Source organism: Pinus tabuliformis, chromosome 1_2 (genome assembly GCF_031772625.1).
Source record: "Pinus tabuliformis cultivar Carrire ecotype Pingquan chromosome 1_2, CPIR1, whole genome shotgun sequence".
Lineage (NCBI taxonomy): Eukaryota > Viridiplantae > Streptophyta > Pinopsida > Pinales > Pinaceae > Pinus > Pinus tabuliformis.
This window is the reverse complement of record NC_142298.1, coordinates 1,336,450,772-1,336,478,239: the sequence shown is the minus strand read 5'-3', so window position 1 is coordinate 1,336,478,239 and position 27,468 is coordinate 1,336,450,772. Positions and strand designations below refer to the sequence as shown.

At 38.7% G+C, this 27,468-nt stretch overlaps 1 protein-coding gene across 9 annotated transcripts in view; it reads left to right on the top strand.

The window, feature by feature from the left end:
- LOC149211137 (RING/FYVE/PHD zinc finger superfamily protein) overlaps positions 1-27,468 on the top strand; it is a 127,736-nt gene that overhangs the window by 29,852 nt on the left and 70,416 nt on the right. For all 9 annotated transcript variants that reach the window (XM_089396934.1, XM_089396926.1, XM_089396924.1 and 6 more), the window contains 2 exons: positions 2,732-2,817; positions 3,115-3,261. In XM_089396934.1, coding sequence (XP_089253060.1) covers positions 2,732-2,817; positions 3,115-3,261 — 233 coding nt within the window. The remainder of the gene's footprint in view (positions 1-2,731; positions 2,818-3,114; positions 3,262-27,468) is intronic.

Below are 27,468 nucleotides of genomic sequence, written 5' to 3'. Positions count from 1 at the left end.
TTAATGCAACATGTTAAGATACAATCTATGGATGCAGCTACATTACTAGATGCCACAGTTGGATGCAACATGGTGTTAGAGACAATAGTATAGTGCTGCATAATGATCAAATGTAGCCTGGTGTTGGGAGCATGTGATGAAGAGCAACTTATTGACAATGGTGCAACGTGATGATACTTTGCAGTATACATTGAGCACAACGATGGGTACAATCATGACTAGTGAAGCATGATGAGATGCAGCATAGTGATGATGGGTGCAACATGGTGCAACACAGTGAGGTGCAACATGATGATGAGGAGCAGCACAATGATAGGTGTAGCAAGGCGATGGAGAATCAGTTGAAGCAACATGTCTTCCACTGAGTTCAGCTACCTCATGTATCATCTTCTTAGAGATGATCTATGCTCTTATTTAGATAAGTCAAAGTGTTGACTTCTGTTGTAAACGTACTATCTCTCTCTCTCTCTGCTGAACTATTGAAGAACATATAAGAAGAATTGATCAAGGGTTTCCCCACATTGGGGTTTGTCCCTAGCTAGCACCACATCTTGTGTCCTCTTGTCTTGGCTTGTCTTCTACGATTTATGTTTATGTTCTATCTGCAATTTACTTTAATGCTGATGTGATTGCTAATCTGGAAAAGATATTGAGCTAACTGTGAAAATTGAAATAAATTGCTCTAAGCATAGAACATTTCTCCTTTTGATGTTGATGTAGAATGTGGGAGGCTTTCCAAGATGCTTCAATGCGTAGTGTCTTTCATGCTTTTAGATGATGAAATGGAGGTAGGGTCTTTGAGGCTTATTTCCTTCTTCCAAAAGTTCTTTTGTTAAGATGATAAGGTCTTGTGATGTGATGACTAGATTCTTTCGATGCTCTTCCTTCTTACATTCGACCCTTTTGTATCATTTTTCAATTGAATGATCTTCAAACTGCCTTTCCTTGTCAACCTTGCTCTGATACTATGTTGAGAAATCTAGAGCTGCAAGATTAGGGGTGATTTCTCTTTACTTTGATAACTACTTGTGATGTTATTTACTTCAACTTGTAGTATTTATAATTAGCTTCTTCTTCCCTTCATTATTATAGTGTTCTTATCATCAAACAACTACCAAAACATTAAGATCATTAGAACAAATGGCCACAAGATGTAGGCTGCTAGCGAGGGCTAAAACCTCTCCTAGAGAGGAAAACCCACAAGAAATTCCTCTTTTCTTACAGAATCTTCAAATGACGAATTCCAAGACCCTTTAGACCCAAAACCAAGACTACTGCAAGACCAAGTCAACCTTCCTTTCAATCCAACAAAATCCATCTTAGTCAAAACTACTCCTTTTGTCAAACTTCGACCTTTTTCTGTAGACTTTCGGCCTTGTATTGCAGGTTTGAAATTTCGGCCCCCTAGTAACTGCTGCAACTTCGCACCTAGAAAGAGTCTGATTTAGCTCTCCTTACTTCTTTGCTTGGCTTGCTTCTTCTTCTTCTTAGACAAATGGACTATATGACTTGCTTATTTTCATCAAAATTTTGGCCTTCTTTGGAGATCTGAAATTGCGTCCTTGTAGCTGCAGAACCACTAGCTTCTTTTTCGCATGTGTGAGAGAATAGAGACAAGTTTTTGGAGTTTAGACTTCTTCCTTAGATATTCCTTCCTTTTTGCTTGCTTTTAGGTCTTCTAGATGTGCTTCAACGAACTTGCTTGGTGGTGCGTCCAAATGAGGCCGAATGCTTTATATTTATACCTTTCTTTGGATCTCGAATAGCCCTAAACAGGGCAGACTTGTCTTCTGCAGGCCGACTTGGTCTTGGAGGGAGATTTTGACACATTTTGACTCAAAATAAATTCTTCTCAATAGGGTCTAATACATGTGACAAAGACTCTTTTGACATCTTGACTCTATGACAAACCCTAGAAGCACACAATGAGTGCTTTGACCTAGAACAATTTGACCTTGAGCATGAATATCCCATGCTTTATTAATGGCAATAATAATTTTTCTTTTTCTTTTACATCAAATAAAATCAAGAGTATATAAAATATTATGAAGACCAAACCTAGTTACAAATTTCAACAGCTAGAACCATTATCCATATCCAAGATAAGCATATATACCGAACCACCCCAGAATGAAATAATATGCTTCACAAACTATCCAAGAGTGCAGCAAAGGGGTGATCAACAAGGCAAGCACATGTGAGAAGACCACCAAGCATAATGCACAGTCATCCAATCAAGGATAAGTGAGACTCTGCCAAGCCAAACACCTCTCGGAAACAACCAACAAATCTCCATCAATGTGATGAAAATCACAAAGTGGAGCCGCTTACAATATGTGGTGTAACAAGAGGAAATCAAGCTGTGATTGAGGGGACCACCACACATAGAGATGGATGCAATTTCCAAAAGAAAGACAATCCCACAGATAATGCTGAGACCGAGCTGAGACCATTTCGAGTAGGGCATGTCAATAGGTTGATTTATCAATTGATTTTTAGATAACATGTCCATACCTTAATCGCTTTACATCTCACAAATAATATAGGCCATCTAAGCAACTGCAATCAGATCACGGTAAATAAACTGTGCTTATAGATGGTGTGCAAGGATGATATATATCATGCAATTCAGTGATGAAAATTATGGTGTAAATTAATTAGCATATTTTGTGATCTGGAACTGCAAGATGGGATTTTCTTATTGTTTGATCTATGCTATTTCATGATGCAGATGATGAATTGATAGCTCCTTGCTTGTGCAAGGGCACACAACAATTTGTTCACCGATCATGTCTTGATCACTGGCGCTCTGTGAAGGTAACCATATTTAAGTCTGCACACGCTCCTTTTTCCAAAGCTTGTAAACCTTTTGTAAAGCAGATATGTAATTTCAGTGATTGCTTTTAACAGTTTGCACTTCCACAGGACATTATGGTAGATTTAATTAGTAATTGTGAATCGTGATCTCGTGTGGTTTGCTCATGCATGGAGTATTAAAACATGATCTTGAGTTTTTATGTTTTGAAGACTTTCTAAAAGTGTAAAGTCGAAGTTTGTCAACAATAAAATGGTTTCAGATATAATCAGAATTGATCATAACTATTTTGTGTCCAGGAAGGGTTTGCATTTTCACATTGCACTACCTGTAAAGCTCAGTTTCATCTGCGGGCTGAAGTACCAGAAGATTACTCATTGCGTAAACTAAAATTTAGGATCTTTGTTGCACGAGATGTCCTCCTTGTGTTTTTGGCAGTGCAAACAGTAAGTATTAGATCTTGATAACTTGCTCTGTGAGCCACGATTTGAAATTTTTTTGTATGTTAGGTTTTTATATAGGTGAAAACTAATTAGGAATAAGAAGCTAATTTCTAATTACTGAATTGTACTTGTTTTTCACTCATCTTGTATTACTTACTATATCTGTTTTACTATGGATCCTATGGTGTATTTATATTTCTTCCTTTAACAAAGAAATGTTGCATACAGTTGAGTGGTAAGTACATTGAATCAAAGGATATTAGGGGCTGGGAGTGGGAGTGGGAGTGGCAAGCACTTTTCTAAAAGCCTATGGGAGCGTTCTTTATATAATAGATATTTCAATATATTTTGATGCATATATATTCAAAAAAATCGTTCAGAATGGTGAGTTAACTACAGAAAACATGAAAACATAGAATTAACAACTGGATTAATGATGATCATTAAAGCATCAACTATTTAGTATACATATAACATCAATCATCTAGCAGTTATAACTTATAACATTGCCATCAAACGATTGATCATAACATTGACCTTCAAGTTGCAACATATAACATTTATCATCAACAAACTGAAACAGATAACATGAACACTGAAATGAAGTAGTGCATCATATTCATTACCAAAGAGTTGTAAGGTTCAGTCAAGTAGGTAGGTTCACAGTTCAAATTTAAATTGTCATATAATGTTTACAAAATAAGCCATAATAAAGGCAAAGTAGTAAGTTATGGAGACTAAATTCTAAACAGGAAAATGACAAATAGATTTAGTATCTATTGAACTTTCCTCTCGCGATGAGAAACTTCTAGTTTCTCTTCCATGATTTATGAACAAGAGGAGCAGTAGTAGGTTGTGTTGAAATTCTATGACTAAGTGTAGTAGAATACAATTTTGTGATCTGATAATTACTTCCTAATGATTTTCAAACAATTTTTCTCATGCCACTGAACATTTAAATTTTAGACACTGAAAATCTCAATTATAAATGCAGCGAAAACAGTAAAGATGATAGAAAGATAGCCATGCAAAATAGACACAATATTTTAACCCTGGGAAACCCAACCTTGGGAGAAAACCTAACAATCTTTTCTCGAGGAGAAGTTGTCTTTCAACAAGGTTTACAAATAAAAAATGTTGAAATTGTAGCAATGGAAGGTCTTCTGGGATGTGCCTTAGCTAATGAAGAGTTCAAATTAGTTTTTCTAGAGCATGAATGTGAGCTCATGAGATAGATGTTAGTTACAATGAGTTGATTTCCAGTTTACTGGAATGGTCATCAAGTTTGTATGTGTAGTGTTGGAAATTCAGTTAGTTGGAGTCTTCTTCAGTTAAACTACAGGATGAGGTGGCAGTGACAAGTTGAGTTAGAATGAGTTAAGACTTCACTGTTGATTGGAGAGAGAACGAGTTGAGTTCCCACTTAACTCGCAATCACAACTAGACTAAATCAAGGAGGAGCTCGAGCTAGTTAATGGAGAGTTAGTCCAAGGGCAACTGGGACTTGCTCCAATTAACTAGCAAAGGAAGCTCGTAACACTAGTGTGAATTGATATTCGACTAAGCCTCTCTGCATGCATTGATTTCCATCTATAAAGAGAAGGGCGAAGGCACAAGAACACAAATCATTCTTCATTGTGGAGTGCGCATAATTGATGAGCAAGTGCCAATAGATTTAGGAGCCTAAGTGCGCAAGGAAATAGGCGCCTAAGTGTGCAAGGAAATAGAAGCCATTAGTGTACAAGGAAATAGGAGCAATAGTGCACAAAGAAATAGCAGCCAGAAGTGCATAAGGAAATAGGAGCAATAGTGCGGAACGACTATGGAGCTGGGATTAGGATTTGTAGAGCAGGTCAAGGTTATTCAATTGGGGAACAATCGTGTGCAAGACCGAGATCAAGCAGTGATTAAGGTAGGTTGAGATCAATTGTAGAAGCTGAGGTTAGCAAGGAGAAGCCTAATGCTTTCTCAGAGACAGATTGATAGCTGCAGTAACAACATGAATTGTAATAGATCCATTTGATCAAGAACAATCAATAAAATACCACAACAAAGAAAGTAGGTTTTCCCTTTTGGGTTTCTTGGGTAAAACAAGCATGTCAATTTTATGTGCATGTGTTTTTATCTCGACTATTTTCCGTTGCATGTTGAAAGTTAAGAAATTCTGTATCTTAGTGAAAGTAAATTTGGTTTTGGTTTTCAGTTGCCTTGTTTTTCAGTAATTCATCTAAGTAGTGCCTAGAGTTTGAAAAAAATTAACAGGAAATTTGTCTAGAAATTTGTGCCAATAATACAAGTCAAATACTAGCAAAACCTGGCCATGTTGTCGCCTGGATTGTATAGGCACCGTGACAATGCTTAGGATGGGGGCTGTCACTCTGATCCCTGCCCACTCTGTTCTAGCTGTCTCCCAACAACAGGCTATGGGGGGTAGTCCCTATGGAATGAGGTGAAGGAAAACAAGTTGGAAACCAACTTGTTTGGGAGACACGGATGAGTGGCCTAGCCACTTGGTTGAATTTAAGCAAGATTATTAATTCGATTAGATTTTAAAGTATGAGACTAGTGCCTTAATGGAGTCACAAATTCTTTCTTATAGTAAATTGGAACCAAATGACCGGATGGACACCCGTTGCTTGAGATGATTGACTAACCTAAATGATATGCAAACCCTATGACTTATGTGTGATGCAGTGATCTTGGTTATTTTTAGTTATATGCCTAATCTAAATGTAACCTTCCCTTAACTATTTTGAAGCTGGGCTCCAAGGTAGGTTGTGGGAAGGAGGCCAACAGGAAGCAGGCTAGGGCTTGATTAATGATACCTTCTGTTGTGTTCCTATCACTCGATGCCTCTGGCGCGACAGAGAGTGTGGCTCTGATGACTACAAGGTCACCGTGTTAACCACCAAAGAGTTGCCAAGGCCCCTCAAGCTAGATGAAAAGGGTTGCCCTATATTTCTATCAACCTAGCTTATGCTAGGAGGTAAATTATTAATGCAATCTAGACTTAGCATGCTTAATGCAAGATGATGATGAGTGAAAATTATCTTGACTTAAGATTGTTTAAGTTACTTAAGTACTTTAGTGAATTTATCTTAAAGCAAGAGTACTTAACGATATTAAGATACAATCTTAAACAAGATACCAGTGTAAACTTCAACAATATTCCACAAGATGTTTAACCAATTAAACGAACTTATCCACTTATCAATCAAGATGCCAATCACAGTTACGAAATGATGATACAATCTCGTACAGTGGTCATCCACTAAGTGATGCAGGTCATAGGGATTGAAACTTCTGGTGCCGAAGGTGAATCTCTCGATTTCCTCTGCCTCGGCCTCAGCATGCTTGAGATTCCGGATCTCATACAACCCAATCCGCAAAGGAAGAGCAGGCCAAGGTGCCTTCTTTTTACTATGCAGTCTTGCTGACAACCCTATCAAGATGTGGTATGCAACCTCTTGCATGACCAACTTGTCCATGGAAAACTTCGGTAACACATGTGGAGCCTTCACCGCGCTGTACATCCGAATGAAGGTGCCAAGGGGTGAGGAATACCAATTTGCTATGTTAACCAATGCCTCCATCACTGCCTGTGACATGCAAGGCGGATCCTACTCAAAGATCATCCTGTACACTGGGGTGACGAAGTGGTATGATAGCTGTATAATAATGGAAGCTGCACTCGGAGAACAACCTGGAATAGGTGAGCACAGAGGTTTTTGAAGGTGTCCATGCCCAACACAAGCCAGGGAACTGCTGACAGGGACAGATTGCATAAAGAATGTATGCAGAAATGAAGAGATTTGCTTGCTGACCCTTGGGAGGATGCCGTGCATCTGTTACTTGCCCCTTCAACTGGATAGCCAACATGTCGGACCAATTGAAAGGGCTTCCTTCGTTCGCCAGCTGTTCCAACACAGTCATCCAACTCTACGGGAAGCAGGAGTACCAAATTTTTCTACAAGGATCAGATCACATATCAACAGTCCATGTGTCATGGTTATCCCATTCTGCAAGTTATGTAATATAAATGATCTTAATAAAACCTTGAGTCTATGTAACACCCTAGGTAAGCCCATAATTTGATGACGAATTCCATCTTAGGAGGTATTTTAACCTCGTTGATTACCCATGTTTCTAAACACGACTAATCAGAAGAGTTTTTCCCTCCAGCTTAAACCCCAAAGTGAGGGTGAAATTTATTGTCGAATTATTAGTTGAGTCCTTGTGCTTTTAGTCGAGTCGGATGTAAAAATGGTTTGGGAATAATTTAAGCTAGTTGGCTAATTATTTTATTACAAATCACTTGGTTTACTAGATCATATTGTGTTGCAGATGGGTTATGTGTCTTGAGGGTCTAAGCCAAATGTGTATTCCCTCTTTGAGTCTTGTAAATAAAAAACATTATTTATTAAAGGGCCGGAAAAATAATTAATCCCCTCATGTGTAAATTAATTAATTTTTCTGGAAAAATAAAATTAAATCCTAAGCCAGAAAATTAATTAATTAGAGTCAAATTAAATTGTCTTATGAAAATAAATTCTCCAAATGGAAAAATTCGTGGGTCTTAAAAGAGTCAATTTTTAAAGGTCCTCCACCAAGGGAATATTATATATTTCAAGAAAATTTAGACCCTTGGACCTTCGTGGTCAAGTCAAAGTCAGATATTTTAGGAAATTAGCTCAAAATAATTAATTTTGAGCTAATTAAAATGGAATGATAAATTCAAAAATTCCTCAAAAATAAATAAAGGGCTAAGGTTAAAAGATTTTGAAGTGTTTATCAATGGCCAAGATTATTTTGACAACTAAAATTCCAAAGTTTCATCAAGACAACTCAATTTGCCACTGATCAAGATAATGATGGTTCAGAATATGGCTTCACATCAAGTCAAAGCTCAGAATCAACAACATTAGTTTCCACTTTTCTTAAAAGTGATTAAGAAGATGCATGGATTTTAGATACAGGAGCAACTCAACACATGACTTTTCGATGATACTTCTTTTGGAACTTCCAACCATGCCACCTTAGTTCTATCCTTCTTGTTGATGATACAAAACATACTCCTTATGGAAAAGGTGTCGTTAAAGTTTATCTTCTTGACATCGGATAAAGATTGATTTCAAATGTATTGTATGTATCCACCTTTAAAAAGAATTTGTTGTCTTTAGTCTCGATTCGACAAGCTCGACATCAAGTGGTTTTGGAGGATGGCCTAGTTAAAATTAATTCAATCAAACAGAGCATGAAAATAGTTATGACAGGGTATGAAGATGAAAAATTTTTAAGGATGAAAGGAATAGTTATTCCAAGGAATTCTGACTTTGCAGGGGTAGCAAGCACAAACATTTCACCTATCAGATTATGGCATGTGAGATATGGACATCTAAACTTTGACAGTCTCTCTCAACTGCAAAAACAGGGAATGGTTAAGGGACTTCCTGATTCAAAATGGATCTTGGATAAACCTCTAAGTCTAAAAGACTTAATATAAGAGGTAAAAGGTGCTAAATGGCACAAACCCTTTGTAAATCTCCGTCGAATGAAAGTCAAAGGATGCTCTTGGGAATAGTCCCATTGCATAGATCTCTTCAATCTGAATCTAATGCAATTTGAATGGGCTAAAACGGACTTCGGATGAAGAAGTTATTGTAAAAACAAAATTGCCCATTGTCCTTTGAAAAGGAGGCATTTTCTTATTAAATGGGACTTAAGGGAAAATATGTGTGTTCCTTTAAGAAATCGTATCGCAAGCATCCAAAGGGAGGACTTAAGCCAAATGCATGAAGGTTTAGCGATAAGCGATGAATGCTTTATCGCATCGCACATAACCAAAGGTGATGGACCATGGCCTGTGGCATTGCGAAGGGCCGATAAGCGATTGCGATAGAGCGATATGGAAGCGGACCCGAAAAACTATATTCCGCAGCCTAGAATACTTATCGGATTCGTAAGACCTATTGGATCGGAGCTTTGAAGGGAAAGAGGCCTGGCTGGAGGATTTGCAATATGCGATTGCGATCGGCGCCATATCGCACAATAAAAAGGGTCAATGCACCATGCGATAAGCCGATATGCGATACGTTGATATCGGCGATCGGGCGAACGGAGGAGCAGAGACACAGTCCATTGGGCCGACGCGATACGCTGATGCGATGGAGCCGATATGCGACAACGCCGACATGCGATTGCAATAGCGCGATCGGCGATCGACGAATCCCCGATATAAAGGGCCATTGACATATGCGATTGCGATATGCGATTGAGGCACGAATCCGATGAGTTTTATGAGCACGATTTCATAAATTTTGAAATCTGGAATTTCAGATTTTCTGTGTATTTTCAATGTATTGGGTTTTTGGCCATACGCAGTGTGATATGTGACATGCGATGGAACGGTGGACCCGATGGGATTATAAGCGCGATTCGATAAAATCAGAGTTCTGGCTGTATTGGCTAATAATGTGTTTTTAACGCGTTTCTTGCTTATTCCGTTATGTTGCTATTTTCGGGATTATGGTAGGAGGAAGGCCAAACGATTGGGTTTCCTGTACCCGCCGGTGCGTTTCAGTGGAAAAACGGATTCTTTACTGAATTGATTGGTCTTCCATGTTTTTTAGGAAGGTCGCTAATGTGTTATAACAACACAGATAACACAAAGAGTGGGATTCTGAAAGGCGCAGACAGAGTAATGCGCAGAGGCAACTCAGAGAAGCCCAAAGATGTTTGCATGTTGAGGAATCCATTGGAAAGCTCAGTATATGCCAGGAGGCAGTCTGCAGAGTCGGTGTGACTTAGAAGCAGAGGGTCGCTTGGAGGTCAAGCGAACCCAGAAGCTCGTGAGAGTCAGAGCCGAGAGCCAGAAAGCCTGAGAGCTTCAGAGCCAGAGGGCTGAGCAGAGGTAGAGCCACCAGAGGTTGGAGGCAGAGCCAGACGGACAGAGCCAAATAGCTAAGAGAGCCAGAGCCAGATGAGCCAGAGAGCTGAGAGCCAAAGCCAGTTAGCTAGAGAGCCAGAGCCGCAGAGCCAGAGAGCTCAAACAAACTTCTAAGAGCCATGATGCTGTAGTGATGTTGCAGAACAACAAAGAGATCGAAATGATCAAGCTGTTGCTGGTGTCTGAAGTGTGCTGAAGACAGAAGAAGGAGTTCCAGAGACAGTGAAAGAATTCTGAGGGAGTTGGTGCAAGCTAGAGCTTAAGATAGCTCAGAGTGTTGATTGAAGGAATCTAGTCCAAAGAAGCCTAGATCTGTCTGCAGAGTATGGACAGCCAACAGAGTAAGATGGTATTCTAAACCCATAGGTTGAGTTGGAAACCAATGGAGTTGAGTGTGGAACTTGTAAAAGAAAGATTACCATAATCCCAGGGAGCCTAGTCGAGTTGATTAGAGCTCAAGGAGACGTAGCCCAAGATATCAGGGTGAACTCCATATTAAGCTTGCTGTCTTATGGTTTGTTTACTTGTTGCGTCTTATTGCTATGTGTATGATGCTGCTTTATTTACTATTATGTGTGTTTAAATATCAGCATAAGCAAATGAACTCAAAGCACATAAACAGTCTAAAGACAAACACAAGCATACACCTATTTCAAGTTCTTTTAATTCCGCAAATTGTCAAGCATAAGCTAGATCTTGGGAATATTTAAGCTTTGGAGTGGGAGAGGTTCTTGTAAGCTGACAAGAAGCCTTTAGTGCCCCATTTCAGATCACTTTCTACTTTTAAGAAAGAAAATGCAAGATGTGAAGCTTGCATTTATGGAAAACAAAGTCGAGAGACTTCCCTGACAAGTTCATGGCGAACAAACAGGCGTTTGCAATTAGTACAAAGTGACATTTGTGGACCCTTGCAAGCTTCTCTAGGAGATTGCAAATATTTCTTACTCTTCATTGACGATTTCAGCAAAATGACATGGGTTTACTTCTTGAAGCATAAGTCAGAGGTATTTGAAAAGTTTAAAACTTTTCGTCCACTTGTTGAAAACAAAGTCAAAGAAAAGATTGGCACTTTTAAAACTGACAATGGAGGAGAATTTACTTCAAATGAATTCCAAAGTTATTGTAGAGACAATGGGATCAAACGACATCTTACAAATGTATACGCTCCACAACAAAATGGAGTAGTAGAAAGAATGAATCACACTTTGTTAGGAATGGCGAGCTCTATGTTAACTTTAAAAAAGTTAAGTCCTATTTATTGGGCAGAAGCAATCCATACAACTGTTTACTTAAGGAACAGGTCTCCCAGTGCTTCTTTCGATGGAATCACACCTTATGAGGCATGGTTTGGTTTCAAACCTCGAGTTAAACACCTTAGGGTTTTTGGATCAGTGTGTTATGCCTTAGTCCTTGGTGGCCGGGATGCAGGCGTAAGAGACAAACGTTAAAATCCGGAAATTATTTCTTCTAGTTCAGGTGGAATTTCTTCTTGGATTTCCTGTAGAGTCTCAGTCATCTACCTCCACAGTTATCCATTCTGCTAAATTAGCAGAACCGCTAAATTTAGCCGAATAGATAAGTGCTTTACAAATCCTCTAAACATCACATATCACAATCGCAAGCTCATCGGGTAGGTTCCTTTACTTATTAACGATGCGATGCGATATTTATCGGCGCTCTTCATATCGCATGTCGCATTTCGCAACTCCGCCGGCCACCGGGGTCATTCACTCTTAAACCTTGCGATGCAATATTAACCCGCGATCCAACGGTCAACATCAACAGTGATCCGACGGTCACTGTGATATCGCATGGAGATCTATGCGACGATACTGCCTACCGGAGCCAATAGGTTTATAAACCTCAATTTATAAAAGTTCGGGTCCGGACTTGAGATTAACGCCCGATGACAGAGGCCATCAGATCTATGGCTTGCGGGACTTCATATTACCACAAGGGTCAAAACCAGGCCAACCCCCGCTGTTGACTGTGGCGCAATGCGTTGAAAATGAAATCAACAGTTAATAATGAGTGCAACACTTCAATCCGATTAAGGAATTCGTACACTTTCAAACCTGCAGTTGTTAATACATGACAAAAATAGATTAAATGCGATCACACAGAACTCTAAATTTTGGAAATCAATGATACACAGAGATACTACGGAGGGATGCAACACCTCCGGGATTAACCAATTCCACATAAAAATACACAGAGTTATGTTTTCTGCAACTTAATCATATATGGCCAAACAAGCCGAATCAGTCAAAATCCCCTTACAATGATTCAGAACTTACACAAGTACTAGTTCATTTAACAACCAGATCCTAAATCAAAGGATCAAACTAACTAATCCTATCTAATCTGCATGATATTCTCCTTGAGAATCTCCACTACATCTAATTACTTGAATTTATTACATGATAATCCAAATCCTATATTCTAGTTCAAATCCTAACTAGAAAGCTTTGTAAATTGACAGCTAAAGGACCCCACTCCTTTGCTTGTAAACTTTTTTTTGTATTTTTTTTTTTGGAATAATACGAAGTCTTTTGTCTTTAAGCCTCTTGCTCCTACATCAGACTCTTGAGGACAAAATTCTTCATGGGCTCCTATCCATGAGATCTTCTACAAAATTGCCCAATTTCTGTAGCATGGCATCTGTCACCTAGGTAGCATCAACAATTGTTTGATCTTTCCACTTGACCAAATACTGAAAAAATACTCATGTCCCCTTGTCTACTTCAACAATTTCTTGTCCATAATCCTCTCTGGCTGCAATTCCTTTGCTGTAGGTAATTGTTTTATCTAATCAATTTATTGTTTCTCTTGGTCTTCTGCTGTGTCATCTGCATTTTCACCTTTATACCTGTACAAATCAGCAACACTGAAAATTGGAGATATTCCAATATCAGGGGGTAATTCAATTTCATATGCATTTGCAGAAAATTTCCTCAATACTCTGAATGGTCTAATTTTCTTGAACTTTAACTTGTTATACTCTCTTTTTGGAAATCTTTCCTTCCTCAGGTGTGCTAAAACCAATCTCCAACTTCAAAGTTAACTTCTCTCCTACTCAAGTCTGCTCTGCTCTTGTACTTTATGTTGCTGTCTTGTAACTATTGTTTTACCTGTTCATGTATTGCTTGCATCTTTGAAGCAAAATCTTCCCCTTCAGCACTTCTCATCTCAACTTTTCCTAGATTTCTTAATTCAGACACTCCTCTTGGGTGCATTCCATAAACTATATGGAATGGACTCTTCCCTGTACTCCTGTTAGGAGAGTCATTATATGCATATTTTGCCTGTGCCAATACTTGATCCCATTGTTTTGGATGTTCACCTGTAAGACATCTCAGAAGATTACCCAAGTTTCTGTTTACAACTTCAGTCTGTCCATCCGTTTGAGGATGATAAGCAAAACGGAAACTCAGTTTAGTTCCAAGCTTCTTTTATAATGTCCTCCAAAAATGTCCAACAAATTTGGAGTCTCTGTCTGAAACAATACTCTTAGGTAACCCATGCAATCTTACAATCTCTTTAAAAAATAGATTAGCAATGTGAGTAGCATCACTGGTTTTATAACATGGAATAAAATGTGCCATTTTTGAAAATCTGTCAACCACAACAGAAATTGAATAATTTCCTCTTTGAGTCTTTGCTAAGCCCAAAAAAAAATCCATGCTTACCATATCCCAAGGTCTATTTGGAATAGGTAATGGAACATACAACCCTATGTTTTGGCTTCTTCCTTTTGCATATTGACGGACTTTACAATTTTTCACATACTTCTCCACTTCAGACCTCATTTTCTGCCAAAAATAAAACCTGTTCAACTGTTCATAAGTTTTGTCTGCACCAAAATGTCCTGCAAGTCCACCACTATGTTTCTCCTTGATTAAATTTTCCCTCATAGAACAATTTGGTATGCACCGCTGATTTCTTTTAAACAACAACCCATCTTGCAAGAAATAATCAAGCCACTTACTTCTGTCTAACAAAACAGGATTTGTACAAGCTTCAAATTCCTCTCTGAAATCTAAGTCTTTTTCATACAATTCCTTAAGAAAATCAAAACCCAACACTTGAATTTGACTTTCTTGAAGTAGTATGTTTCTTCTACTTAAGGCATCTGCTACTTTATTTGATTGGCCATTTATATGCTTCAAGACAAAATTAAAACATTGAAGATACTCTACCCATTTGGCATGTTTTTGATTAAGCTTTGGCTGTTACATAATGTACTACAATGCATGGTTGTCTGAATACAGTATGAACTCCTTGGACATCAATCAATGTCTCCACTTCTTCAATGACTGCACAACTGCATAAAATTCCTTATCATAAGAAGAATATTTCTTCTTTGATTCATTCAGTTTCTCACTGAAATAAGCTACAGGTTTGTCCTCTTGACTTAAAACAGCTCCAATGGCTTCTCCACTGGCATCACACTTCACTTGAAAAGGCTTATTAAAATCAGGAAAAATCAAAATAGGTTTTTCAATGATCTTCCTTTTTAACAGCTGAAAGTTCCTTTCTGCTTCAGCGATCCATTTAAATCGCTATCTATCTTTCTTTATAGTGTCGATAATAGAAGCATTGATCTTACTAAAGTTCCTTATGAATTTTCTATAAAAATTAGCAAGACCATGAAAACTTCTTACCTTAAAAACACTTTTTGGCGAAGGCCACTCTATGATTGCCTTGATGTTCTCTGGATCCATCTTTAATCCATCAGCAGAAACAACAAAACCCAAATATACCAATTCTTCCTTCATGAATGAACACTTCTTTAAATTTAGCAGTAACTTCTCTTGCTGCAACCTTTGTAAGACATAATTCAGATGTCTCTTGTGTTCCTCCTTAGACCTGCTGTAAACTAATATATCGTCCAGATATACTATCACAAATTTACCAATGAATTCCTTCAAAACTTCATTTCATAAGTCTCATGAATGTATTAGGTGCATTTGACAATCCAAAAGGCATTACCATCCACTCATATAATCCTTCATTGGTTTTAAAAGTAGTTTTCCATTCACCCCCTTCTCTAATCCTGATTTGATGATACCCACTCTTTAAATCTAGCTTTGTAAAATATCTTGCTCCACTCAAACAATCCATCAAATCTTCGATTCTAGGTAAAGGAAATGTGTACTTGATTGCTCTCGAGTCAGTGCACATTCTCCAGCCTCCGTCTTTCTTTGGACTCAACACTGTTGGCACTGCGCAAGGACTCAAACTCTCTTTAATCAGTCCTTTATCTAACATTTCTTGAACTTGTTTTCTGATTTCTTCATTCTCTGTGGGAGTCATCCTGTAAGCTGCTTTATTTGGTAGATTTGCTCTTGGAATCAAATCTATATGATGACTGATTTTTCTAATGCGTGGTAACTCATTGGGCAAGTCATCTACAATGATATCACAATCTCTGTCCAACATCTCTTGTATTTCAATTGGTAAATCAAAAACTTTAGTGGAAGTAATTATTACCTTGGGCTTGCAAATCAATGCAAAATTCACCTCATTCTCTTCAATCTGCTGCAAGTATTCTTTTCCACTTAGCAATAGAGTCTTCGGATCAGACTTTCTTGATGCATCCTCTTCTTCCATAGGCAGTAATGTATGATTGACACCATCTTTACCAAATTTGTATGTGTTTCTTTTTCCATCATGCATAGCTCCTTTGTCATATTGCGAAGGTCTTCCAAGAAATATGTGACATACATCCATAGGCATCACATGACACAAAATTTTATCTTTATACTTTCCCAACTGCAACTCCACTTCACATTGTTCATTCACTAACAACTGATGTCCCTTTTGTAGCCATGACACCTTGTGAGGTGTTGGATGTTTCTTTGTCTTCAATTTCAACTTTTCCACCACCTCTATAGAGACCAAATTATCAGTGCTGCCACTATCAATTATCATCTGACAGCATTTTCCTTGAACCTTGCACACAGTCCTGAACAAAGTCTTCCTTTGTGCTAGTTCAACAACTTCCTTTGCTGGCTTTAGCAATACTTTGTTAACTACCAAAGATTCTCCTCTCTGTGGTACATTTTCTTCTTTTGTCACCATTGCTACTTCCTCTTTAGTCTGAGCAACAATTGAATTTCTCTGAGGTGTTCCTGCATTTTCTGGGCACTCATAGGCTTTGTCCCCCAGCTTGTTACATTTGTAACATCTAACTTCTCTTCCTTTACCTCCTCTTCCTCTGGAAAAACTCCCTCTGCCACTTGCATCACTTCCTGTGGGTGTATGCTGACTTGAGCTACTGCTAGCTCCATCTCTAGGTGCTGTAGACCTTCCTCTACCACCTTAACTTCCCCTTCTTCGGAAAGTACCTCTATTTTTGGCAGACTACTTCCTCATGAATTTTTCTTCAACGTTCAATACCATCTGATAAGCTTCTTCTACTGTTTTAGGAGACAATACACTTATCTCATCTTGAATGTCCATTCTAAGACCATTCACATATCTTGCCACCTTCTCATCTGTATCTTGAATTTGTCCAGCTCTTATGCTCACCTTGTAGAACTCCTCTGTGTATTCTTTCATTGTCAAAGACCTCTGTCTAAGATTTTGCATCTGTCTAAATAATGTTTGTTGATAATTACTTGGCAAAAACTTACTCCTCAACTTTGCCACCATTTTGTTCCAATTTTTAATTGGTTGCTTACCAATTCTCTTTCTTTCTGCCTGCACTCCATCCCACTAAAGTGCTGCATGTCCTTTCAACTTTGTGACAACAAACTTCACCTTCTTTTCATCCTCTGTTTCTTCATAATCGAAGAATTTCTCCATGTCATTAATCTAGTTTATCAGCGCCTCGGGATTTAATCCTCCTGCATAAATTGAAACCTCAGTTCTGGGTCTAGATGTGGATCTCAACACTAACTTAAAGAATCTCATCTCAGGAGTAACTTCTACATGTTCCTCTTCTTCTGCTGCTTCAGCTTCAGGCTCACTGACATCTCCAGCATCTGCATCTCTCACTGTTTTCAATGCTTCTAATCTAGCTTGCATTTGTTGCATAGCTTCCATCACTTCAACATTTGCAATTGGTCGTCCTCTTCTACCATGTCCTCTTCCAACTCTGAAAGCCATGTTGGATTTCTTTCTCTGATCCTTGAGATCCTGTTTAGTGTCTTTAAGCTGCTCTGATACCACAAATGGTGGCTGGGATGCAGACATAAGAGACAAACGTTCAAATCTGGAAACTATTTCTTCTAGTTCAAGCGGAATTTCTGCTTGGATTTCCTGCAGAGTCTCAGTTGTCTACCTCCACAGTTATCTATTCTGCTAAATTAGTAAAACCGCTAAATTAGCAAAATCGCTAAATTTAGCCGAATAGAAAAGTGCTTTACAAATCCTCTAAACATCACATATCGCAATCGCAAGCTCATGGGGCAGGTTCCTTTACTTATCAATGATGCAATGCGATATTTATCAGCGCTCTTCATATCACATGTCGCATTTTGCAACTCTGCCGGCCACCGGGGTTATTCACTCTTGAACCTTGCGATTTGATATTAACTCGCGATCCAACGGTCAACATCAACAGTGATCTGACGGTCATTGTGATATTGCATGGAGATCTATGCGATGATACTGCCTACTGGAGCCGATAGGTTTATAAACCTCAATTTATAAAAGTTCGGGTCCGGACTTGAGATTAACGCCGGATGACAAAGGCCATCAGATCTATGGCTCGTGAGACTTTATATTACCACAAGGGTCAAAACCAGGCCAACCCCCGTTGTTGACTGTGGCGCAATGCGTTGAAAATGAAATAAACGGTTAATAACGAGTGCAACACTCAATCCGATTAAGGAATCCGTACACTTTCAAACCCTGTAGTTGTTAATACACGGCAAAAAGAGATTAAATGCGATCACACAAAACTCTAAATTCTGGAAAATCAGTGATACACAGAGATACTATAGAGGGATGCAACACCTCCGGGATTGACCAATTCCACATAAAAATACACAGAGTTATGTTTTCTGCAACTTAATCATATATGGCCAAACAAGCCGAATCGGTCAAAATCCCCTTACAATGATTCAAAACTTACATACTGGTTCATTTAACAACCAGATCCTAAATCAAATGATCAAACTAACTAATCCTATCTAATCTGCATGATATTCTCCTCGAGAATCTCCACTACATCTAACTACTTGAATTTTTACATGATAATCCAAATCCTAGATTTTAGTTCAAATCCTAACTAGAAAGCTTTGTAAATTGACAGCTAAAGGACCCCACTCCTTTGCTTGTAAACTTCTTTTTGTATTTTTTTTGGAATAATACGAAACCTTTTGTCTTTAAGCCTCATGTTCCTGCATCAGTGCTTAAAGAAAAACGAACTAAGATTGACTCACGAAGTTTGAAATGCACAATGATTGGGTATTCATGAGAAGAAAGGGTACCAACTTCTGTCAATTGGGAAATTTACTGTCAGCAGGGATGTAATTTTTGGTGAAACTGAGAGTAAGAGCACTGAAGAAATAGAAAATCTTCTTGAAAAATTGGAAACAAAAGGAGATAATAGGAAAGGAAACATTCAAAGTCAACCAAATTCACAAAATTGGTATGAACTTGATTTTCCTTCCTCTGAAGATGATTCATCCAATCCATCTACTTCACCAACACAGTTTGGATCTTCTGGCAGTTCATCATAATCTCCTAATAGCAGTTGTTCTTCTGACAGTGATTCTCCGTCCCGAGAATCTATAGTTGATCAATGTACCTCTATTTACATTAATCCTCTTTATAATGATGGTGACTTTTTAGAATCTCAAACAAGTGAACATCAATTGCCAAAATGGGTTGTTTAACTTTTGAAAGATGTAAGGCCTGATGAGAAAAATAAAACAGGAACAAGGGTGTCAACCAGGAATGAAGGAAATTTTGCCTTGATCACGAATGATTTTCCACTTATAAAGAGGCAGTAAAATATAAAGAATGGCAACAGGGTATGGTTGAACAATATAAGGCAGTTCAAGACAACAACACTTGGAAACCTGTTGATTGTCCTCAAAGTGTTAAACCCATCGGATGCAAATGGGTTTACAGAATTAAGTACAACCAAAATGGAGAAATCGACAAGTACAAAGCTAAACTTGTGGTTAAGGGTTTTGTGCAGCAGGAAGGCATTGATTATGAGGAAACTTTTGCTCCTATAGCAAAATGGATCACCATCTGCTTAACACTTGCATTCGCAGCACAAAATGGATGGAAAGTTCATCAGATGGATGTAAAGAGTGCTTTCCTCAATGGAGATTTACAAGAAGATGTATATATGACACAACCACCAAGTTGTGAAATTGAAGGGCAAGAACATAAAGTCTGCAAATTGATCAAGGCTTTATATGGGTTAAAACAAGCTCCACGAGCATGGTATGCCAAAATGGACGAATACCTTCGGAAATTTTGCTTTCAACGAAGTGAATTTGATGATACTTTATATGTACGTCAACAAGGTAAAAATCTGGTGATTCTTGTTATGTATGTAGATGATTTGATCATTACTGGAAACAATGATGATCATATTGTACAGGTGAAAAAGGAGTTACATGCAGGATTTAAGATGACAGATTTGGGACTACTTCACTACTATCTTGGAGTTGAAGTATTCCAACGTCCACATCATATTTTCATTTCTCAGAGTAAGTATGCAACAAAAGTTCTTCAGTGATTTGGAATGCAGGATTGCAAGCCCGTTCTTACCCCCATGGAACAAAACTTGAAACTTTCAAAATTTGAAGGGGGGGAAAGGTGGACAACACTACTTATAGACAGTTGATTGGTAGCCTGATTTATCTGACAACCACTCGACCAAATCTATCTTATGCAGTTAGTATTCTTTCACTCTTTATGTAGGAACCACGAGACAACCACTGGAATGTAGCCAAAAGGGTTCTACGATATATCCAAGGAACAAAAGATTTTGGTCTTCTTTACAAAAAGACTAAAAACATTGTACTTGGCGGCTTTTTAAATGCCGACTTTGCTAGCAGTATTGATGATCGAGCTTCAACCTCAGGCTTTTTAATGAACATGGGGTCAACTGCAATATCTTGGAGTTGCAAGAAACAAGCTGTAGTGGCCACTTCTTCAGGAGAAGCATAGTACATATCATCATGGGAAGCAACATGTGAAATTGTTTGGTTGCACAGAGTTTTGCAGGATTTGGGCATTCCTCAAGCAGAAGCTACATCATTATTCATCGACAGCCAGTCAATGATAAAGCTTACCAAGAATCTAGTTTTTCATTAAAAAACAAAGCATGTGGACACCAAGTATCATCACATTAGATCACTCATTGCTAAAGACGTCAACAAGCCAGTTTATTGTCCTTCAGAAGATCAGGTCTCCGATATCTTCACAAAACCACTTGGCAGGATCAAATTTACTAAGTTCAGAGATGGACTTGGTATCTGTTGTAATGTATTTTTGGATCATAGGGGAAATGTTAGATGATCCAAAATACATAATTCATAGTTCACAAAGTTAGGATAGAATATTTAATTAATATTGGAGAGACTTAGAAATAGAATATTGTTGTAAAAGATATGAAATCTAGAATAGTGTCGTATCTTAGGCTCCAATTTAGGAGTAGAGTTAGTAAATTGGTTAGAATTGCATTTATTGTAAATGTACACTTGTTAATATAACAAGTGGTCCATAACTAAAATAGGTTAGGACATTGAGCTTATATATAGCTCATTCTCCTGATTGCAAGAGTCTTGGAGTGTTCGGGTGTCAACTCTTGCAATTTTCATATGTAATTTCTTTTCCTTATTTATAAAATTGTGTGTATGAGGACACTTCTGCCGTTAACAAGAATATCATTAAATGTGTGTACTTACATGTAAGAGAACATATCCAACCATCAACACATTTGCCAATAAAGAGGCTCCAAGATAAGAAAGTCCAATCCAAACATCAAAATTCATCCATGCTCCAATTCATCTTCCAAGAAAGATATGCAAAATTCTCAAGAGAGAGAATGATCCAATCCAAGTGATGACACAAAATGAATTCATGTCTCTCCTATTTATATACTCATTAGGAGTTCGAATTACCTAATTTGAGCCTACATTAGCCTATCAACTAAAAATAATGTGCATATAACTATCTATTGGTGACAAGGCCACCAAACTAGCTCATAAACGAAATAACAAGCCTCCCAAGAGGTTGAATAATAAAAAATGCATGTCGTTGGGCTCTCTAAGAGGCTTGATGAAGTCCATAAGTGCCAAAATGATGAATTGGACTTCCAAAAGTAATGGACAAGGGGTTGGACCCTTGTTCTCCACATAATAAACCTGTGGTGCTCCTAATCGCTGTGAGGACACACAAGTGACCTCATGGGTCTCCAAGTAAGTCAAAGATGCCTGTAGACCATCTGTAAAGGCTCAGATGATGGTGTAAGTGATGCCACATCAACATACAAGTCCTAGGTCATCTGCTAAGTGCATGGTACAACTTTGGGGCTGACTGGGCAAAGGTGAACCAGGTGCATCTTCCTCGTACAATAGGTGAATCTCGAGTAATCTTTGAACATGTCTGGGGATCCATGGAGTGCTGTCTATTGTTGTGGAGGCTCATGGCTCTCAACGCACACCCTACATGTGCCAATGTATCCCTCTAGAGGGTTTGGACCCCATATAGGGAAACCAAACCCAAGATGGAGACCACCAACAATTTTTCATAAGATCCAATGCGTCCCCTAGCCTTCCAGTACAACAAGTCATCAAGGAAATCGAGTAAAAGAACTTACAAACCATGGACAATCGCTGGGGACTTCATAATGGCATTCCCATCCATAATGGGCTTTGGCATGTGCTAATGTCTCCAAGCTCCAAATGGGGTTAACCAAGAATTCCATTAGGTGATTTCTATTTCTAAAGGGGATAATATGTTCAAGGTACATCCTTTAAAGGTGGTGGCATGTGATAAAAAGATGAATGGAGTAGGGAATGAAAAGGGGCAGCCCCGGGCCACATGCTGGGGTCGAAGGGTAGCTAGTAAAAGGGAAGCCCACACTTTGGTATACAATGCATAGGAGGAAGCAATCAAGGTACATGAGGTGCTTTTACCTTTTATGATTTTTCACCATTCTTTATATGCCTTTTACCTTTTATGATTTTTCTTTAATTTATGCTCAGGGATCAAGGGGTAAGAGCGTGATGTGTGAGATGTAGCAGTGGATACCCCTTATAAGGTAGGGCGGTTCATTGCCCACCAGGGGTTGGGACAATCATGGGTTCCTAAATGATAAAGGAGGCTCATCTAGGGCGTGCAGGAACCAGGGTGATGGCCATAATGATGGGGTAGAGCTCATGTATTGGCTTTTGCCCACATGCTAAATGTGTTTGTCCCGACCATCTTTTGCATTTTGTGGTACATTTTCTTGTTGAATGTGGCCAATTATGCTTTTACTTTTGTTTTTAGCTGCATCAACCTTCGGGGCATAATTCCATGCCGGACCCAAGGTGTGGGCAAGGGGAGGGAGAAGACTAATCCCATGTGGACCTAGTGGAGGAATGTGGACCCAGGTGGGAGAAATGATGAATGGGGTTGTAATGAGTGGAAAGGGGGCAATATATGTGGATGAGGGAGTAGGACCATGCGACGAAAATCAAGGTTTCCCATGAAGTACCATCCCTAAAGCCAAATGGCCAGTCAAAGAGATCGCATGGGACTGGAATCCAAGGTTAACATCCAAAATGGGGATATGGGGCAATATCACAGACCTAGCCCATTCTTTCTACCGAATCCCCCCATTAATCCATGCTCAGAAGTGTCCATGATAAGAAAACTACGATACTCAATTACCAAATGACAAGGCATACTTTTAGGTTTGAGAGGCCCACCTTTAAACATACGATCATGGCAAATGGTTGAGGGACCACACGGCTGGCTCAAGTGGCGGAGAAATGGCACAACGAGCTAGTTTGTGACTGCAAGGGGCTGCTGGCTACCAATTGAGGAACATCTTGGAGAATTTTTTTTCTCTCAGGGATATCACCCACAAAATGGTGGGTAACATCTGGGTCCAATTGGGACGTGATCGCTCGATGAAGTGGATAAAGCTACTTGAACGGGAGGTCACGAGAACTCTAGCAATCTCTTGGTTACCGTAGACCTGCTGTATGCACATATCAACGATTGAACCCACAGGGCAACATGTTTTTCACGGTGTCTTATGATCACCCATGCTTAGTGTTAGGCCGTAAAATCAACAGAAAAATAAAATATGCAAATTTTAATTTAAATGCATCTAATCTACCATGAGAAATATCATATGATGTTAGTTCTACCATGCATATGATACAATATCAAGTCTCAAGGAAAGGGGTGATACGACTTAATTTGACCGGCTCGAGCCAAAGTTCATCGTTGAGTTTAGCAATGTAATAATAGTCCTCCGTAACTTTTCCATGAATATTGACAAGCATTGGGTCTCTATCAACCAAGACCAATTCCCTGATCTTATACTCCTTTTTAGGCTTCAACTTTTGGCTTGCTTTAGAAATTGGTCGTTTGAGAATATAGACTTCTTGAGCTGGGAGAATAGGAGAAGGCTTCTCAATTTCATGTGTTTCGTATATGGTCTAGGCTTAATCACATGAGATAGTTAGGTGGGTTCCTTATAAAGGATAAAAGGGGTTCCATCAGATTGTGGGATGGTAGCATATGATAAATCTATTTGAACATGACCCCCAACGGTAGCCCCCCATTTCCTAGACAATAGAATTCGCCACACATTAGGAATATCAATGACAACAACATCCATGAGAAGGGATATTTCGGGGTTCCTGGCCAAAGAAACCTCAAGGTCCTTTATGAGATCTTCTACCTCCATAGGCTTGGAGTTAAAACCACATACCTTATATGACCGAGTGATGTTGAGACCCAATTGCTTCATAACTTTTAGGGGCATGATATTCGCAGAAGCCCCTAAGTCTAACATACAATTGTGTAAGAAGAGGTCATTGATAGCCAAAGTGAGCCTAAATGGTTCACACCCAGGGTTTCGGTCAGGAATATGAATCTTTTGTCATTCTTCAGGTAATTATTCTTCCTGAATTCCTAGGGAATTCTTGATTTGTTGTTGTTGCTCGGGAAGTTTTGCAATCTCTTTCAAAGGAATGGGTATGGTTATTTTTACAACGACAACACCTATGTAAATGTCAAGTTTAACATCTTTTCCCTTTTCTTTCTTCTTGATGTTTTCCTTCCTTGGAGGATCCTATTCTGAATTGGCTTTGGTTGGGGGATCCTTCTTGGGAGGAATTTCAGGGAGAGACTCCTTGGGAGGGGCTTGCTTGGGCAATGAGTCTTCTTTAGATGTTTCCTTAGAGGTTAAGGTTATGCAGCTCAAAACCACAAAAGAAATATGCGACAAGATCGTTCTGAGCTATGAAGGAGATGATAAGGTAAAACGAGCAAAACTACAAACTCTCAGAATTCAATATGAAAATCTCAGAATGCACAATGATGAAAGTGTTGTTAACTATTTCCTACGTATAGATGAGATTGTTAATTGTATGAAAAACTTGGGTGAAGAAATAAAAGAAGTTGTTTTGGTTGAAAAGGTTCTAAGATCTTTGTCTTCTAAGTTTGAATCAAAAGTTTCTGCCATAGAAGAAAAACAGAATCTACAGAACATTACCATGTCACAGCTGCACAGAATCCTAACTGCTTACGAAATGAGAAAAGGGGGACCATCAGACAAGAGAGAAGCCGCATTCAAAACCTCAGGAAAAGGAGATTACAATGACTCAGGACATATGTCAGAAGAAGAGGAAGAATCAAACTTTGTCAAGAACCTTCAACGGGGTTCTAGAAGATTCAGAGGTAAGCTACCTTTCAAATGTTTTGCTTGTGGAAGAGTCGGTCACTATGCTGTCAAGTGTCCTCACAAAGATAAGCTTGACAAAGGTAAGGAACCTGTTAGATGGAACAGAAAACAGAATATAAGAAGAGCTATTATACACATGAAGACAGCGATGGATTTTCAAATAGTGATGAAGATGAACAATGCAATGATTATAGACTTTTGATGGCCTTTGAAGATGATTTATTGGATGCTATAGATGGAGAAGGTCTTTATGAAGAAATTTCTGAACTTAAAATTTGTTTGGAGGAAAAGAATATGATTATAGATACTCTGACATTCCAACTTGCTGAAAGAGAAAAACACAATGAAAAATTAGAATGTGAAATTGTGGGACTTAGAAAAGATATTGAGAAATCAAAAGCTCTTAATCTTAGATTTGCTAAAGGATCTGAAACTTTAGATGAGATTATCAAAGTGCAACGTTTTCCTCTAATCAAGACGGGTCTTGGATATGCTGAAGAAGCGTCTCAAGCACAGAAGCCATCCACCTCCAAAAGTTATCTTGATGCAGCAAGGAGAAGTGAACAGGTTGACAATCGACAACAAAAGCATAATGCAGATCACCAGGTAAATCAAGAACAATTTACTTCAAGAATGAACAAAGATCATCAAGTAAATCGGGGGCAATCTACTTCAAGGATGAACAGAAGCTACAAACTACAGGTAAATCATTCTCAATTTACCTCAAGAAGGGATGTCAATGGAAACTACAATCATTTGGTCGGTAGGTTTGATAATCGCAGGAATTTCTTCAATGGCCAATGTTTCTCTTGTCATAATTTCGGTCAAAAGCTGCGCAATGTGTTGCCTACAAGACAATCATGACTAGAGAAGCTCAAAAACAAAGGAGTATGACTAGGATCATGAAAAGGACCTACAATAACTTTTCTACTCTTGAAAATAAAATAGAATGTTCTATTTGTAACAACTTCAGTCATGAAGATTCTGAATGCAAGAGTAGGTTTCGGCACACAACTCAGAAGGAGCAAGCTTCATCAAGTCCCAAAACATGGAGAAAGAAAGAACCGCAACCAGAAAGATGTGGTATAGCCTTATATGCGGAAGGGCAGGAAAATCAGTGGTACATCGACAGTGGATGCTCGAAACATATGCAGGTGATAAAGAAAAACTTCAGTCATATAGTGCCTTAGAAGAGGAAAGGAAGGTCTCATTTGGAAATGACACCCCTGCACTCATAAAAGGTAAGGGTTCTGTTATTTTGAAAGAAAAGGTCTAAGCGGGAAATGTTATGTATGTTGATGGCTTAAAGCATCCTTATTGAGTGTCAGCCAAATGTGTGATCAAGGAAATGAGGTAATATTTTGATCAAATGGATGTATTGTTCGTGAGTTTGATACAGAAGAAACAGTGATCAAAGGCATAAGAACTCCAAATAATTTATACATACTCAAAGGAGGACAACAACAATGCTATCTACAAGCAAGAATGATGAACACTGGCTATGGCACAAAAGATTGGGGCATCTAAGCTTCTCTTAGATAAGGAAATCATGCAAATATCAGGCAATTCGTGATCTCCTTGACATCAAAATTCTAGACAATACAATATGCAAATCATGTCAGTTTGGTAAGCAAACCAGAACTAATTTCCCTGAGAAGGAAGGATCAGCAAGCAGGCCACTTGAACTTGTCTACACTGATGCATATGGTCCATCTAGGAAAAGGTCACCTCGAGGAGAAGAATACTTTATACTGTTCATTGACGACTTTTCCAGGATGTGTTGGATAGGACTTATGAAGCATAAAGACGAAGCTTTCGAAAAGTTCAAAGCATTCAAAGCCTTGGTTGAAAACGAATTAGATCGTAGAATCAAATGCCTCAGGTTTGATCGAGGAGGGGAATTTACCTCAGATGAATTTTTCGACTTTTATGAAGAACATGGAATAAGAAGGGAATTCTCTATTGTAAGGACTCCTCAGCAAAATGGAGTAGTGGAAAGGATGAACAGAACGGTTCAACAAATGGCTCGTGCTATGCTTGATGAGTCTGGAACTCCCGCAACCTTCTGGGGTGAAGCTGCATTTGCTGCAGTTACTATTCTCAACAAGACAAACGTCCGGGTAAACAACACTCAAGCACCTCATGAACTCTGGTATGGTAAGACTCCCAGGGTAAAATACTTCAAAATTTTTGGAAGCAAATGTTACATCAAAAACACTGATGAAAACCTTGGCAAGTTTGAACCTAGAGTAGATGAAGGCATTCTCCTTGGATACTCTCCCCACAATAAAGGATATAAGTGTTACAATAAAAGACTTGGAAAAATTGTTGAAAGTATTGATGTAGTGGTTGATGAAGAAGGAAACATTCCTAGGCAAGT